The sequence below is a fragment of the Pseudophryne corroboree genome, chromosome 4 (assembly GCF_028390025.1).
Source record: "Pseudophryne corroboree isolate aPseCor3 chromosome 4, aPseCor3.hap2, whole genome shotgun sequence".
Taxonomy (NCBI): domain Eukaryota; kingdom Metazoa; phylum Chordata; class Amphibia; order Anura; family Myobatrachidae; genus Pseudophryne; species Pseudophryne corroboree.
In genome coordinates, this window is record NC_086447.1 from 512,371,468 (window position 1) to 512,388,751 (window position 17,284).

General features: G+C 46.1%; 1 protein-coding gene across 4 annotated transcripts in view; it reads right to left on the reverse strand.

The window, feature by feature from the left end:
* FAM184A (family with sequence similarity 184 member A) overlaps positions 1–17,284 on the reverse strand; it is a 500,388-nt gene that overhangs the window by 249,408 nt on the left and 233,696 nt on the right. For all 4 annotated transcript variants that reach the window (XM_063917229.1, XM_063917230.1, XM_063917231.1 and 1 more), the window contains 2 exons: positions 5,360–6,214; positions 3,334–3,469 (listed from right to left, as the gene is read on the reverse strand). In XM_063917229.1, coding sequence (XP_063773299.1) covers positions 3,334–3,469; positions 5,360–6,214 — 991 coding nt within the window. The remainder of the gene's footprint in view (positions 1–3,333; positions 3,470–5,359; positions 6,215–17,284) is intronic.

Here is a 17,284-nt window from a genome sequence, read left to right on the forward strand (position 1 = left end):
CGCTACAAACCCAAGCCGACGCTATCGCCGGTCTGAGTAAGGTACCAGTATGTGTGTAAATAGACTTCAAGGTAGTCTCCTGCCTGCGATCAGCAGGATCCTTGAGGGTTGCCGTATCTTGAGATGGCAGCGCTACCTTCTTGGATAAGCGAGTCAACGCTTTATCCACCCTCAGGGAGGATTCCCACCGTATCCTGTCCTTAGTCGGGAATGGATACGCCATAAGAATCCTTTTGTGAATCTGCAGCTTCTTGTCTGGAGATTCTCAAGCCTTTTCAAATAATTCGTTCAGCTCGTGAGATGGGGGAAAGGTTACCTCAGGTTTCTTTTCCTTATACATGCGCACCCTCGTGTCAGGGATAGAGGGGTCATCTGTGATATGCAACACCTCTTTTATAGCAATGATCATATAATGAATACTTTTAACCAATTTTGGCTGCAACTTTGCATCATCGTAGTCGACACTGGAGTCTGAATCCGTGTCGGTATCAGCGTCTACTATTTGGGATAGTGGGCGCTTTTGAGACCCAGAAGGTCCCTGCGGCATAGTGAAAGGCAGGGTTTGACTCCCTGTACACTCCCTGAACTCAGCTTTGTCCAACCTTTTGTGCAATAAATTCACATTTGCATTTAAAACATTCCACATATCCAGCCAGTCAGGTGTCAGCGTTGCCACCACACTCATTTGCTCCACCTCCTCCCTAGAAGAGCCTTCCGCTTCAGACATGCCGACACACGCGTACCGACACACCACACACTCAGGGAATTCTCTATCTGGAGACAGTTCCCCCACAAGGCCCTTTGGAGAGACAGAGAGAGAGTATGCCAGCACACACCCAGCGCTAATGACCCAGGGAAAAAAGAAAATTACCCAGATAGCGCTTTTAGTATATATAAATATATAACACTGCGCCAAAATATGTGCCTCCCCCCCCTCTTTCAAACCCTCTGTCACCGTGTTCAGCAGGGGAGAGTCCGGGGAGCCAGCTTCTCAGCGGTGTGCTGTGGAGAAAATGGCGCTGGTGAGTGCTGAGGATCAAGCTCCGCCCCCTCAGCGGCGGGCTTCGGTCCCGCTCGATCTATTTAAAAAAAAACTGGTGGGGGATCTCTGATATATCACGTAGAGCCCATATATGCCCTGATTTTGCCAGCCAGAGGTTTAATTGCTGCCCAGGGCGCCCCCCCCTGCGCCCTGCACCCTTACAGTGCCTGCCGTGTGTGTTGTGCGGGAGCAATGGCTGCGCGTTACCTCAGTGAAGATCCAAAGTCTTCTGCCGCCTCTGAAGTCTTCTTTCTTCTCATACTCACCCGGCTTCTATCTTCCGGCTCTGTGAGGATGGTGGCGCGGCTCCGGGACGAACAGCTAGGAGAGACCTGCGTTCCGACTCCCTCTGGAGCTAATGGTGTCCAGTAGCCTAAGAAGAAGAACCTAGCAGTTAAGTAGGTCTGCTTCTCTCCCCTCAGTCCCTCAATGCAGGGAGTCTGTTTCCAGCAGGCTCCCTGAAAATAAAAAAACTAACAAAATTACTTTCTTTCAGGAAATTCAGGAGAGCTCCCTGTAATGCACCCAGTCTCCTCTGGGCACAGTATCAAACTGAGGTCTGGAGGAGGGGCATAGAGGGAGGAGCCAGTGCACACCCATATCTAAAGTTCTTTTTAGTGCCCATGTCTCCTGCGGAGCCAGTCTATCCCCATGGTCCTTACGGAGTCCCCAGCATCCTCTAGGACATAAGAGAAATAGATTTTTGGGGGAGGAGGGGTGGTAGACTAAAAGTTTGCCTAGGGCGCAGAGAACCCTAGCACTGACCCTGTGCAGAGGTTACCAATAACATAGACCTAAACATTCCTTGAAGGTGGAGATTTAGTTGCTAAAAGTGCTACACAATACTGACAAATTGTCTAAGAACATCAATTATAGTAAAAGACGCTGAGGTGAGAACTACATGCGATTGATTGGCATTTGCTTCTGTTGCACACTTCATAAGAGAGAAATTGCAGGCCTCCGAATCAGTTAATACTGAAAATAAATATACTGAAAATGCGTCAATTAACAGCAATTTATACGGGTGTAGTATGGTATGCTGGTGGCCAGGCTCCCGGCGACCAGCATACCGGCGCCGGGAGCCCGACCGCCGGCATACCGACAGTGTGGCGAGCGCAAATGAGCCCCTTGCAGGCTCGTTACGCTGCGGGCACGGTGGCGCGCACCACGCTATATTATTCTCCCTCCAGGGGGGTCGTGGACCCCCACGAGGGAGAAAAAGTGTCGGTATGCCGGCTGTCGGGATTCCGGCGCCGGTATACTGTGCGCCGGGATCCCGACAGTCGGCATACTGAAGACCACCCATTTATACAACTAGCCTTGAAAATCCTCTGGAAATGGAAAGTGGTGACCTATCAAGCACACATACTGCGCGTCCACGTGAAGGAACTGTTAACCACTTTCCAGAACTCAAAGCTCAACTTTCAGGCAGAGAATTCTTCCTTTATCGTGATGGTTCTAATCTTTTTAAAGATGTTCATTCTGAAAACCTTGTGATGATGCTGTGCCATGTGAAAGATTAAACAAACTAGAAAGGGCACAACACACAATGGTCAACTGAAAGAGGATCGACAGGCTGCAAGCGTTCCTCTGGCTTTTCTGGCTATAGTGATGTATCAGGGGTGAGAAAAATGTAAGTTTCACTACTGTTTCCAATGACATGTTGCTCTGCTCCCATGCTTTCAGGTGGTTTCAGCACCAAATACAAAGTACAACTTGAGTAAACCTACTGAAGCTGATAGTAATTACCCATTACATATGTCAGGTTGTATGCTGACTTGTGGTAAATGTACTTCAGACGGGCACAGTTGCAGGGAAACAACTATATATATCAGCACTGCCTATCATCTGATTCCTTTTGGTCTGGTCTGCATGAGCCATCCGTTGTAATGAGAAACAGGCACCCTCATGACATTCGGTAAATTAACCCATGATCTGAGCCACTTATATATGACGAAACGGAAACAAATCATATTGGCTGGCACTCAGACCAAATTACAGATCACCCTTCTTTATATTCCATGTCAAGTGTCAGGAGATCAAATGTAAGGCTTGTGGACCTGAATTTTGAGTTCCTCATCGTAAAAGACATGTCATAATAAATGATGATATTAGTCCAAATACTGCATAACTACAGATATAATATTGCTATAAAAGAAATGTTGGTAAAATACTGTTAAGCAGCGATATCTGGGAGAAAGTAGAACACAAATCTTAATACGATTAGGAGTAATATATTTGATTCGTAACTAGCAATGCTCATTTAACAAAGCTTTTAGAAAAACACCCACTGGCTTTTAGCACAAGTTCTGTAGCCTGCTGCTGCAGCCGTTCCCGAGCCACTGCTAGCTCGCTTTCTACGTCTTTGTGTTTGCTTAGCAAGGACATCTCCTCCTGCTTCACATTTTCCAGCTGATTTTGAAGAACCTAATGAAAAATACAAAACATATAAAATATACATCATAATGCAGTCATGATGTGCAATCCTACGGTTCTGAATAACAGCTATGCTCACGGAGTGGTACTGACAATCTACCAGCAAAACAACCTATAGCTGCCAAACGCTGTCTCGTCTGACACTGAACTTCCAACAGTTCTCCTATTACAACATGTTCCTCTACATTGCTTACAAATATAAGTAAATATAACAAGCAAGCAAGTGCTTTCTGTGAAATAGAAATTCTTCTAAACAGCATTTATAGATTCATCAGGTGGAGGAAATTGGAAGTGTTTAGTCTAATTGTATATTTTCGTTTCCTAATAGATCTGTGTATAGATTAATTATAAACAGTGCTTGTTTTTACTTGTATAAACATGTATAGAGCAAACAAAATAACAAATATGAAGTATAGTTCTCCCTTTTTATAACACCACCTGTAACAATGCCATTCTTGTTTAGGTGTAGGTATATACCAGAAGTACATTAAAAAGAACAGATTTCATTATCTCATTTTTATAGCTCCACCCTCAAAATAACAAAAGATTTGCATATGGTACCGTAAACTTGTACCATATGCAAATCATCCTTCAGCATGGCAATAAGAAAAGTCATTAACCAAAGTGTCTTACTGAAACAGACATAGTAGAGAGACGTGACTCTGTATAGGTGTACTACTTGTATACTTACAGCTGTAGACTGTGAGCACTATAGGTGCCAAGGAAAGTGTCAGCAAACAGGAAGTCATCTATATATATAAATGCGAAAGTCCTCACTGACTGACTCATCACTAATTCTCTTGCTTCCCGATATATTAGGAAGCTGAAATTTAACATAGGTATTCTGCAGGTGGGTAATAGGAAAACAACATAATTAGAATTTTAATAAACCTCCCCTAGGGGGATGAAAAGGGGGTTGACATAATGACGTTATTACCGATGCGTGGCTTGCGTTGTGTGAACGATAACGCCCAATCGGATCAAAATTTGGATTGCAACTCCAGTGGGTAGAATTTAATAAACTACAAAAATGCGAAAAGCCCTCACTGACTGACTGACTGACTGATTCATCACTAAGGGGGACATTTACTAAGCAGTGATAAGAGCGGAGAAGTGAGCCAGTGGAGAAGTTGCCCCCTCAACCAATCAGCAGCTCTGTATAATTTTATAGTATGCAAATTATAGATGTTACTTCAGTGCTGATTGGTTGATGGGGCAACTTCTCCACTGGCTCACTTCTCCGCTCTTATCACTGCTTAGTAAATGTCCCCCTAATTCTCTTACTTCCCGATATGTTAGGAAGATAATATTTAACATAGGTATTCTTCAGGTGGGAAATAGGAAAACTATGTAATTAGAATTTTATTAAACCTCCCCTAAGGGGATGAAAAGGGGTTTGACATAATGACATCATTACCGATGTGTGGCTTGCGTTGCAGATCAAAATTTGGATTGCACTTCCAGCGTGTAGAATTTAATAAACTCTAAAAATGGTCCTGTCACTTTTTACCATATCTGCTACAGGTGCTCTTCGGGTAACGCCAAGAACCATGGATTAATATTTACTTCTCTATAGATTTACCAAATTTTTAACACTCATTTATATGTACAACCGTGAAAATAAGAAATTCTTGTGCGAAGAACGGGTAGAACAGTTGGTTTAATATACACATCAGACAAAAGATTATATTTTATTCCTGTATGAAACGGATATTTGAATTCACTTGTGAAGTTAGATTTGTTTAGAAAATAAATAATGCAGATCTTATGGCGGTGATGGTTTCATTCAAATCTAGTTGAAGGCAATCTACTGTAGATTTGAATAAAACCTAGAGAAGCCAGAGAATATAATATAAATACTACTACAATGGGCTTTCTTACCTGGACATCATTCTCTGCTGCATTTAGAGAGGTTTGAAGTTTCTGGCACTTTTCTCTCAGACTTCCGGCTTCTTCCTGTACAACCTGAAATTCAGTTTTAAGGATGCCAAGATTCTTCTGTAAAATAGCTTCTTGAGTCTGAAATTCTCTCTTCATTTCTGCTTCTTTCTGCTTGCAGGAATGCAAGCTCTCTGTGGTAAAGAGTTGAGATCTTTTCAAGGCTTCCAGTTCATGTTCATAGAATGCCTGAGCTTTACTGAGCTTCCCTTCATAATCTTCCACCATTTTTTTCCTCTCCAGTCGTAGGTCCTCCAGCTTTTTATTGAGTTCCTCCAACTGTAATCTATGCATTTCCTCCAGTGTTTCCTGTCCCTTGTTTAAAGTAGCATTTTGGCTGTGCTGTGCTTTTAGGAGCTCTTGCATTTCTAATCTATGGGTTGCTCTCATCTCCTCAAGAGCAGTGCGTTTGTCCTTCTCAAACTGTACCTGAAGTTGCATGAAACTCCGTATTCTTTCCTCAAATCTCTTTCTTATCTCCTCCACCTCTCGGGACATTGTCACAACTCTCTGCACATGTTGGGCTTCGGCGCAAAGCTGCATATCTTCTACTCGATGTTTGTAAACTTCAAATTCAGTTAGTGCTTGGTGTTTCATTTTTTTATGTTCCTCCAATGAATCCTCTAGTGCCTGGATTTTTCTTTTAAGGTCAGTTTCATCTAACACTTTATTTTTATACTGTATTATTTTTTCCCTGGTTTCTGCAAGGATTTGCTGAATTTCTTCTTCGTGTGCTTCTTTAATGGCTTGTACTCCTGATTCATGCTCATCATTCCGAGTATTTAAGGCATAAATGACCTGAGAATATAGAAGAAAAAAAATAAGAATTTACTTACCGATAATTCTATTTCTCGTAGTCCGTAGTGGATGCTGGGGACTCCGTAAGGACCATGGGGAATAGCGGCTCCGCAGGAGACTGGGCACAAAAGTAAAGCTTTAGAACTACCTGGTGTGCACTGGCTCCTCCCCCTATGACCCTCCTCCAAGCCTCAGTTAGGATACTGTGCCCGGACGAGCGTACACAATAAGGAAGGATTTTGAATCCCGGGTAAGACTCATACCAGCCACACCAATCACACCATATAACTTGTGATCTAAACCCAGTTAACAGCATGATAACAGAGGAGCCTCTAGAAAAGATGGCTCACTACAGCAATAACCCGATTTTTTTGGTAACAATAACTATGTACCAGTATTGCAGACAATCCGCACTTGGGATGGGCGCCCAGCATCCACTACGGACTACGAGAAATAGAATTATCGGTAAGTAAATTCTTATTTTCTCTAACGTCCTAAGTGGATGCTGGGGACTCCGTAAGGACCATGGGGATTATACCAAAGCTCCCAAACGGGCGGGAGAGTGCGGATGACTCTGCAGCACCAATTGAGAGAACTCCAGGTCCTCCTCAGCCAGGGTATCAAATTTGTAGAATTTTACAAACGTATTTGCTCCTGACCAAGTAGCTGCTCGGCAAAGTTGTAAAGCCGAGACCCCTCGGGCAGCCGCCCAAGATGAGCCCACCTTCCTTGTGGAATGGGCTTTTACAGATTTTGGCTGTGGCAGGCCTGCCACAGAATGTGCAAGCTGAATTGTACTACAAATCCAACGAGCAATAGTCTGCTTAGAAGCAGGAGCACCCAGCTTGTTGGGTGCATACCGAATAAACAGCGAGTCAGATTTTCTGACTCCAGCCGTCCTGGAAACCTATATTTCCAGGGCTCTGACAACGTCTAGCAACTTGGAGTCCTCCAAGTCCCTAGTAGCCAGAGGCACCACAATAGGTTGATTCAGGTGAAACGCTGAAAACCACCTTAGGGAGAAACTGAGGACAAGTCCTCAATTCCGCCCTGTCCGAATGGAAAATCAGATGAGGGCTTTTACAGGATAAAGCCGCCAATTCTGACACGCACCTGGCCCAGGCCAGGGCCAACAGCATGACCACTTTCCATGTGAGATATTTTAACTCCACATATTTAAGTGGTTCAAACCAATGTGACTTTTGGAACCCACAAACTACATTTAGATCCCAAGGTGCCACTGGAGGCACAAAAGGAGGCTGTATATACAGTACCCCTTTCACAAACGTCTGAACTTCAGGAACTGAAGCTAGTTCTTTTTGGAAGAAAATTGACAGGGCCGAAATTTGAACCTTAACGGACCCCCATTTCAGGCCCATATTCACTCCTGTTTGCAGGAAATGTAGGAATCGACCTAGTTGAAAATTCCTCCGTCGGGGCCTTACTGTCCTCGCACCACGCAACATATTTTCGCCAAATGCGGTGATAATGTTTTGCGGTTATATCTTTCCTGGCTTTGATCAGGATAGGAATGACTTCATTCGGAATGCCTTTCTCCTTCAGGATCCGGCGTTCAACCGCCATGTCGTCAAACGCAGCCGCGGTAAGTCTTGGAACAGACAGGGTCCTTGCTGGAGCAGGTCCCTTCTTAGAGGTAGAGGCCACGGATCCTCCGTGAGCATCTCTTGAAGTTCCGGTTACCAAGTCCTTCTTGGCCAATCCGGAGCCACGAATATAGTGCTTACTCCTCTCCATCTTATAATTCTCAGTACCTTGGGTATGAGAGGCAGAGGAGGGAACACATACACTGACTGGTACACCCACTGTGTTACCAGAGCGTCTACAGCTATTGCCTGAGGGTCCCTTGACCTGGCGCAATACTTGTTGAGTTTTATAAACATGTGGAAGACTTCTGGGTGAAGTCCCCACTCTCCCGGGTGGAGGTCGTGTCTGCTGAGGAAGTCTGCTTCCCAGTTGTCCACTCCCGGAATGAATACTGCTGACAGTGCTATCACATGATTTTCCGCCCAGCGAAGAATCCTTGCAGCTTCTGCCATTGCCCTTCTGCTTCTTGTGTCACCCTGTCTGTTTACGTGGGTGACTGCCGTGATGTTGTCCGAATGGATCAACTCCGGGTGACCTTGAAGCAGAGGTCTTGCTGAGCTTAGAGCATTGTAAATGGCCCTTAGCTTCAGGATATTTATGTGAAGTGATGTCTCCAGGCTTGACCATAAGCTCTGGAAATTCCTTCCCTGTGTGACTGCTCCCCAGCCTCGCAGGCTGGCATCCGTGGTCACCAGGACCCAGTCCTGAATGTGCGGCCCTCTAGAAGATGAGCACTCTGCAACCACCACAGGAGAGACACCCTTGTGCTTGGTGACAGGCTTATCCGCTGATGCATCTGAAGATGCGACCCGGACAATTTGTCCAGCAGGTCCCACTGGAAAGTTCTTGCGTGGAATCTGCCGAATGGGATTGCTTCATAGGAAGCCACCATTTTTCCCAGAACCATTTCATTGATGTACTGAGACTTGGCTCGGTTATAGGAGGTTCCCGACTAGCTCGGATAACTCTCTGACTTTCTCCTCCGGGAGAAACACCTTTTTCTGGACTGTGTCCAGGATCATCCCTAAGAACAGAAGACGAGTCGTCGGAATCAGCTGCGATTTTGGAATATTGAGAATCCAATCGTGCTGCCGCAACACTACCTGAGATAGTGCTACACCGACCTCCAACTGTTCCCTGGATCTTACCCTTATCAGGGAATCGTCCAAGTAAGGGATAACTAAAATTCCCTTCCTTCGAAGGAGTATCATCATTTCGGCCATTACCTTGGTAAAGACCCGGGGTGCCGTGGACCATCCATACGGCAGCGTCTGAAACTGATAGTGACAGTTCTGTACCATAAACCTGAGGTACCCTTGGTGAGAAGGGTAAATTGGGACATGAAGGTAAGCATCCTTGATGTCCCGAGACATCATGTAGTCCCCTTCTTCCAGGTTCGCAATCACTGCTCTAAGTGACTCAATCTTGAATTTGAACCTCTGTATGTAAGTGTTCAAAAATTTTAGATTTAGAATCGGTCTCACCGAGCCGTCCGGCTTCGGTACCACAACAGTGTGGAATAATACCCCGTTCCCTGTTGCAGGAGGGGTACCTTGATTATCACCTGCTGGGAATACAGCTTGTGAATGGCTTCCAAAACTGCCTCCCTGTCAGAAGGAGACATCGGTAAAGCCGACTTTAGGAAACGGCGAGGGGGAGACGTCTCGAATTCCAATTTGTACCCCTGAGATATCACCTGAAGGATCCAGGGGTCTACTTGCGAGTGAGCCCACTGCGCGCTGAAATTCATTGAGACGGGCCCCCACCGTGCCTGATTCTGCTTGTAAAGCCCCAGCGTCATACTGAGGGCTTGGCAGAGGCGGGAGAGGGTTTCTGTTCCTGGGAACTGGCTGATTTCTGCAGCCTTTTTCCTCTCCCTCTGTCACGGGGCAGAAATGAGGAACCTTTTGCCCGCTTGCCCACGAAAAGACTGCGCCTGATAATACGGCGTCTTCTTATGTTGAGAGGCGACCTGGGGTACAAACGTGGATTTCCCAGCTGTTGCCGTGGCCACCAGGTCTGAAAGACCGACCCCAAATAACTCCTCCCCTTAATAAGGCAATACTTCCAAATGCCGTTTGGAATCCGCATCACCTGACCACTGTCGTGTCCATAACCCTCTACTGGTAGAAATGGACACCGCACTTAGACTTGATGCCAGTTGGCAAATATTCCGCTGTGCATCACGCATATATAGAAATGCATCTTTTAAATGCTCTATAGGCAATAATATACTGTCCCTATCTAGGGTATCAATATTTTCGTCAGGGAATCCGACCACGCCAACCCAGCACTGCACATCCAGGCTGAGGCGATTGCTGGTCGCAGTATAACACCAGTATGTGTGTAAATACATTTTAGGATACCCTCCTGCTTTCTATCAGCAGGAACCTTAAGGGCGGCCATCTCAGGAGAGGGTAGAGCCCTTGTTCTTACAAGCGTGTGAGCGCTTTATCCACCCTAGGGGGTGTTTCCCAACGCACCCTAACCTCTGGCGGGAAAGGATATAATGCCAATAACATTTTAGAAATTATCAGTTGTTATCGGGGGAAACCCACGCTTCATCACACACCTCATTTAATTTCTCAGATTCAGGAAAACTACAGGTAGTTTTTCCTCACCGAACATAATACCCCTTTTTGGTGGTACTCGTATTATCAGAAATGTGTAAAACATTTTTCATTGCCTCAATCATGTAACGTGTGGCCCTACTGGAAGTCACATTTGTCTCTTCACCGTCGACACTGGAGTCAGTATCCGTGTCGGCGTCTATATCTGCCATCTGAGGTAACGGGCGCTTTAGAGCCCCTGACGGCCTATGAGACGTCTGGACAGGCACAAGCTGAGTAGCCGGCTGTCTCATGTCAACCACTGTCTTTTATACAGAGCTGACACTGTCACGTAATTCCTTCCAACAGTTCATCCACTCAGGTGTCGACCCCCTAGGGGGTGACATCACTATTACAGGCAATCTGCTCCGTCTCCACATCATTTTTCTCCTCATACATGTCGACACAAACGTACCGACACACAGCACACACACAGGGAATGCTCTGATAGAGGACAGGACCCCACTAGCCCTTTGGGGAGACAGAGGGAGAGTTTGCCAGCACACACCAGAGCGCTATATATATATACAGGGATAACCTTATATAAGTGTTTTTCCCCTTATAGCTGCTGTATCTTTTAATACTGCGCGTAATTAGTGCCCCCCTCTCTTTTTTAACCCTTTCTGTAGTGTAGTGACTGCAGGGGAGAGCCAGGGAGCTTCCCTCCAACGGAGCTGTGAGGGAAAATGGCGCCAGTGTGCTGAGGAGATAGGCTCCGCCCCCTTATCGGCGGCCTTATCTCCCGTTTTTCTATGTATTCTGGCAGGGGTTAAATTCATCCATATAGCCCAGGAGCTATATGTGATGCATTTTTTGCCATCCAAGGTGTTTTAATTGCGTCTCAGGGCGCCCCCCCCCAGCGCCCTGCACCCTCAGTGACCGGAGTGTGAAGTGTGCTGAGAGCAATGGCGCACAGCTGCAGTGCTGTGCGCTACCTTGTTGAAGACAGGACGTCTTCTGCCGCCGATTTTCCGGACCTCTTCTGTCTTCTGGCTCTGTAAGGGGGCCGGCGGCGCGGCTCTGGGACCCATCCATGGCTGGGCCTGTGATCGTCCCTCTGGAGCTAATGTCCAGTAGCCTAAGAAGCCCAATCCACTCTGCACGCAGGTGAGTTCGCTTCTTCTCCCCTTAGTCCCTCGATGCAGTGAGCCTGTTGCCAGCAGGTCTCACTGAAAATAAAAAACCTAAAACTAAACTTTTCACTAAGCAGCTCAGGAGAGCCACCTAGTGTGCACCCTTCTCGTTCGGGCACCAAAATCTAACTGAGGCTTGGAGGAGGGTCATAGGGGGAGGAGCCAGTGCACACCAGGTAGTTCTAAAGCTTTACTTTTGTGCCCAGTCTCCTGCGGAGCCGCTATTCCCCATGGTCCTTACGGAGTCCCCAGCATCCACTTAGGACGTTAGAGAAATAGTATTAGTACAGAATTCTTAATATATGAAACCCAATACAGATTTCAAACAGCACAATGGAAAAGTTAAACTGGTTCATGAAAACTTGGCACATACAGTATATATTTATGTATTTTGTAACAAACGGCATCTATTTTTGCAATTAGTATACGGATCTAACATTCACTGGGTTGCTAGCTGGCTGTTGCCACAATTTCTTCTACAGTATCTGCTATCCTCTGTCCCCTTTTCCCTTTTCCCCCCATTTCTCTTATTGCCTTTCCCTCCCTCTTTTCCTCTCTCTCTCTCTCTCTCTCTCTCTCTCTCTCTCTCTCTCCGTTTTATCTCTGGCTCTTCCTGGTCAGGCAGAAGGAGGAGATGGCATCCGGTGAGTGAGCACAAACTGTCAGCTCCTGACTAAGCATGTCAGGGACAGACATTTTACAGCAATATATAATAAAGTATTGCAGTACATGTGTATATCTTGCTTGTACATACTGTACATATAAAACTGGTTATACCAGGAAAATACATGTACTGAAAACCTTGGATTTCACACTTCTTTCCCAAATGTAAGAGTTTAGGTTCACTTGAATAATTTTTAGATACTATGTTTATCATTACCAACTTTATTAAACCTGGGCTACTATGACTATAAAATACTAAACTTACGTTTTACATAAAGCTCATTTATATATTTAGTTAAAGACGGTTATTTGTATAGTAAACACATATTAAGGAGTGCTTTGCAGAGAAAAATTAGTTATTAGTTCCTTCCCCAGTGGAGAATACAGGCTATATGCCCTACTACTGTACAAGTACATACATACGGTTATGGACACGCACAAGCACAACGTCGACATGGTCAAAAGGTTGACACATGAAAAGGTTGACATGAGTTTGTGGAATTTTGTTTGCTGACAAAATATCCCTTCCAGCACGTGGACCCCTTCACTTCGCTTGCCATGCTTCAGGCAAGGTTACCGTTCTGAATTGTAGTCCACGTGGATGGTAAATCTATTTCTCGTAGTCCGTAGAGGATGCTGGGGACTCCGTAAGGACCATGGAGAATAGACTGGCTCCACAGGAGACATGGGCACTTTAAGAAAGAACTTGACTCTGGGTGTGCACTGGCTCCTCCCTCTATGCCCCTCCTCCAGACCTCAGTTAGAGAAACTGTGCCCAGAGGAGATGGACAGTACGAGGAAAGGATTTTTGTTAATCCAAGGGCACGATTCATACCAGCCACACCAATCACACCGTATAACTCGTGATAAACTACCCAGTTAACAGTATGAAAACAACCACATAGCATCAGTCCAAGACCGATGAGCTATAACATACCCCTTATGTAAGCAATAACTATATACAAGTCTTGCAGAAGTAGTCCGCACTTGAGACGGGCGCCCAGCATCCTCTACGGACTACGAGAAATAGATTTACCGGTAGGTTTAAAATCTTATTTTCTCTAACGTCCTAGAGGATGCTGGGGACTCCGTAAGGACCATGGGGATTATACCAAAGCTCCCAAACGGGCGGGAGAGTGCGGATGACTCTGCAGCACCGATTGAGCAAACAGGAGGTCCTCCTCAGCCAGGGTATCAAACCTATAGAATTTTGCAAAGGTGTTTGAACCCGACCAAGTAGCAGCTCGGCACAGCTGTAGTGCCGAGACCCCTCGGGCAGCCGCCCAAGAAGAGCCCACCTTCCTAGTGGAAGGTGCCTTAACCGATTTTTGTAACGGCAATCCTGCCATAGAATTCGCCTGCTGAGTCGTGTTACAGATCCAGTGAGCAATAGACTGCTTTGAAGCAGGGCCACCAACTTTGTTTGCTGCATACAGGACGACCAGTGCTTCTGTTTTACTGTTCCTAGCCGTTCGGGGCACGTAAATTTTCAAAGCCCTGACCACATCAAGGGACTCGGAATCCTCCAAGTCACGTGTAGCCACCGGCACGACGATAGTTTGGTTCATATGAAAGGATGAGACCACCTTAGGCAGGAATTGAGGACGGGTCCGCAATTCCGCTCTATCCATATGGAAAACCAGATAGGGGCTTTTATGTGATAAAGCCGCCAATTCCGAAACTCGCCTAGCCGAAGCCAAGGCTAACAACATGACCACCTTCCAGGTGAGATATTTCAACTCCACTGTCTTAAGTGGTTCAAACCAATGTGACTTAAGGAAACTTAACACCACGTTAAGGTAACAAGGTGCCACCGGAGGTACAAAAGGAGGCTGAATATGCAGTACTCCCTTCACAAAAGTCTGTACTTCAGGTAATGAGGCCAATTCCTTTTGAAAGAAAATGGATAAGGCCGAAATCTGAACTTTTAATGGAGCCTAATTTTAGGTCCAAATTCACTCCAGTTTGTAGGAAGTGAAGAAAACGGCCCAGGTGGAATTCTTCCGTAGGAGCATTCCTGGCCTCACACCAAGAAACATATTTTCTCCATATTCGGTGATAATGTTTAGATGTCACGTCCTTCCTAGCCTTTATTAGCGTAGGAATGACTTCATCCGGAATATCTTTTTCCGCTAGGATCCGGCGTTCAACCGCCATGCCGTCAAACGCAGCCGCGGTAAGTCTTGGAACAGACAGGGACCTTGTTGTAACAAGTCCTGCTTTAGAGGAAGAGGCCACGGATCTTCTGTGAGCATTTCTTGCAGATCCGGATACCAGGTCCTTCGTGGCCAATCTGGAACAATGAGAATTGTTCTCACTCCTCTTTTTCTTATTATCCTCAACACCTTGGGTATGAGAGGAAGAGGAGGAAACACATATACCGACTGGAACACCCACAGTGTCACTAGGGCGTCCACAGCTACCGCCTGAGGGTCTCTTGACCTGGCGCAATACCTTTGTAGCTTTTTGTTGAGACGGGATGCCATCATGTCTATATGGGGTAGTCCCCACCGACTTGCAAACTGTGCGAAGACTTCCTGATGAAGTCCCCACTCTCCCGAATGCAGAGCGTGTCTGCTGAGGAAGTCTGCTTCCCAGTTGTCCATTCCCGAAATGAACACTGCTGACAGAGCGCTTACATGATTCTCCGCCCAGCGAAGAACTCTGGTGGCTTCCGCCATTGCCACTCTGCTCCTTGTGCCGCCTTGGCGGTTTACATGAGCTACTGCGGTGATGTTGTCTGACTGGATCAGAATTGGTCGATTGCGAAGTAAGATCTCCGCTTGACGTAGGGCGTTGTATATGGCCCTTAGTTCCAGGATGTTGATGTGAAGACAAGTCTCTTGACTTGACCAAAGTCCTTGGAAATTTCTTACCCGTGCGACCGCTCCCCAACCTCGGAGGCTCGCGTCCGTGGTCACCAGGATCCAGTCCTGAATGCCGAACCTGCGGCCCTCTAGAAGGTGAGCACTGTTTAGCCACCCCAGGAGAGATACTCTGGCCCTGGGGGACAGGGTGATCCACTGACGCAATTGCAGATACGACCCGGACCATTTGTCCAATAGGTCCCATTGGAAGGCCCTTGCCGTATGGAATGGCTTCGTATGTTGCCACCATCTTTCCCAGAACTTGAGTGCAATGGTGTACTGACACTTGTTTTGGTTTCAACAAGTTCATGACTAGAGTCATGAGTTCCTGCGCTTTTCCCTTCGGAAGAAAAACCCTTTTCTGGTCTGTGTCTAGAATCATGCCCAAGAAGGGTAGACGAGTTGTAGGATTCAGCTGCGACTTTGGAATATTGAGAATCCAGCCGTGTTGCTGTAACACATTCAGTGAAAGTGATACGCTGCTCAGCAACTTCTCCCGTGATCTCGCTTTTATGAGGAGATCGTCCAAGTACGGGATAATTGTGACACGCTGCTTGCGCAGGAGCACCATCATTTCCGCCATTACCTTGGTGAAAATTCTCGGGGCCATGGAAAGCCCAAACGGCAACGTCTGAAACTGGTATGACAATCCTGTACCGCAAATCTCAGGTACGCCTGATGAGGAGGATATATGGGGACATGCAGGTATGCATTCTTTATGTCCAGAGATACCAAAAAATCTCCCCCTTCTAGGCTGGCGATGACTGCCCTGAGTGATTCCATCTTGAACTTGAACCGTTTTAAGTAAAGGTTCAGGGGTTTTAAATTTAAAATGGTCTGACCGAACCGTCCGGTTTCGGACGCACAAACATAGTTGAGTAGTACCCCTGCCCTCTTTGAAGCAGGGGAACCCCTACCACCACTTGTTGCAGACACAATTTTTGAATCACATGTAACACTATCTCCCTTTCCAGGGGTTGTTTCGGTAGGGCCGATTTGAAAAACCGGCGAGGAGGCACTTCTTCGAATTCCAGCTTGTAACCCTGGGAAACAATTTCTATTGCCCATGGATCCACCTGTGAGTGGACCCAGACGTGGCTGAACAGTCAAAGACGTGCCCCCACAGGAGCTGACTCCCTCAGGGGAGCCCCAGCGTCATGCGGTGGATTTAGCAGAGGCCGGGGAGGACTTCTGTTTCTGGGAACTAGCTGTGTTGTGCAGCTTTTTCCCTCTGCCCTTACCTCTGGCAAGAAAGGACAAACCACGTGCTCTCTTGTTTTTATTGGAACGAAAGGACTGCATTTGATAATGAGGCGCTTTCTTAGATTGTGAGGGAATATATGGCAAAAAATTTGATTTACCTGCCGTAGCCGTGGAGACGAGATCCGAGAGGCCCTCTCCGAACAATTCCTCACCCTTGTAAGGCAACAACTCCATATGCCTCCTTTAGTCGGCATCACCTGTCCATTGCATGTGCCACAGGACACGTCTAGCAGAAATCGACATAGCGTTGACTCTAGAACCCAGTAGACTAACATCTCTTTGGGCATGTCTTATATATATATATATATATATATAAGACAACATCTTTTACATATAAATATATATATATATATCTATATATATCTATATATATATATCTATATATATATATATATATACACTAGGGACAATAACATGGTATCCTTATCTAGGGTTTCAATCTCCGCTGATAAGAAATCTGTCTACGCTGCTACAGCGCTATAAACCCATGCCGACACAATCGCCGGTCTGAGTAGTGTACCAGAATGTGTGTAAATGGACTTCAAAGTACTTTTACTGCATGCTATCTGCAGGATCCCTGAGGATAGCTGTAAAGTCAATGGGTAAACGTGTCAATGCCTTGTACACCCTAGGGGAAGATTCCCATCGTATCCTGGCCCCATTAGGGAAAGGATACTCCCTGAGAATTCTTTTTGGGAAGCTGCAGCTTCTTGTCTGGAGATTCCCGCTCTTTTTCTTCATGAGAGGAGGGAAATTTACCTCAGCTTTCTTCCCCTTAAACATGTGTACCCTCGTGTCAGGGACAGATGAGTCATCAGTGATAAGCAAAACATCTTTTATTGCAATAACCATATATTGAATACTTTTCTGCCAGTTTGGCTGTACTTTGCATTATCATAGTCGACACAGGAGTCAGACTCCGTGTCGATA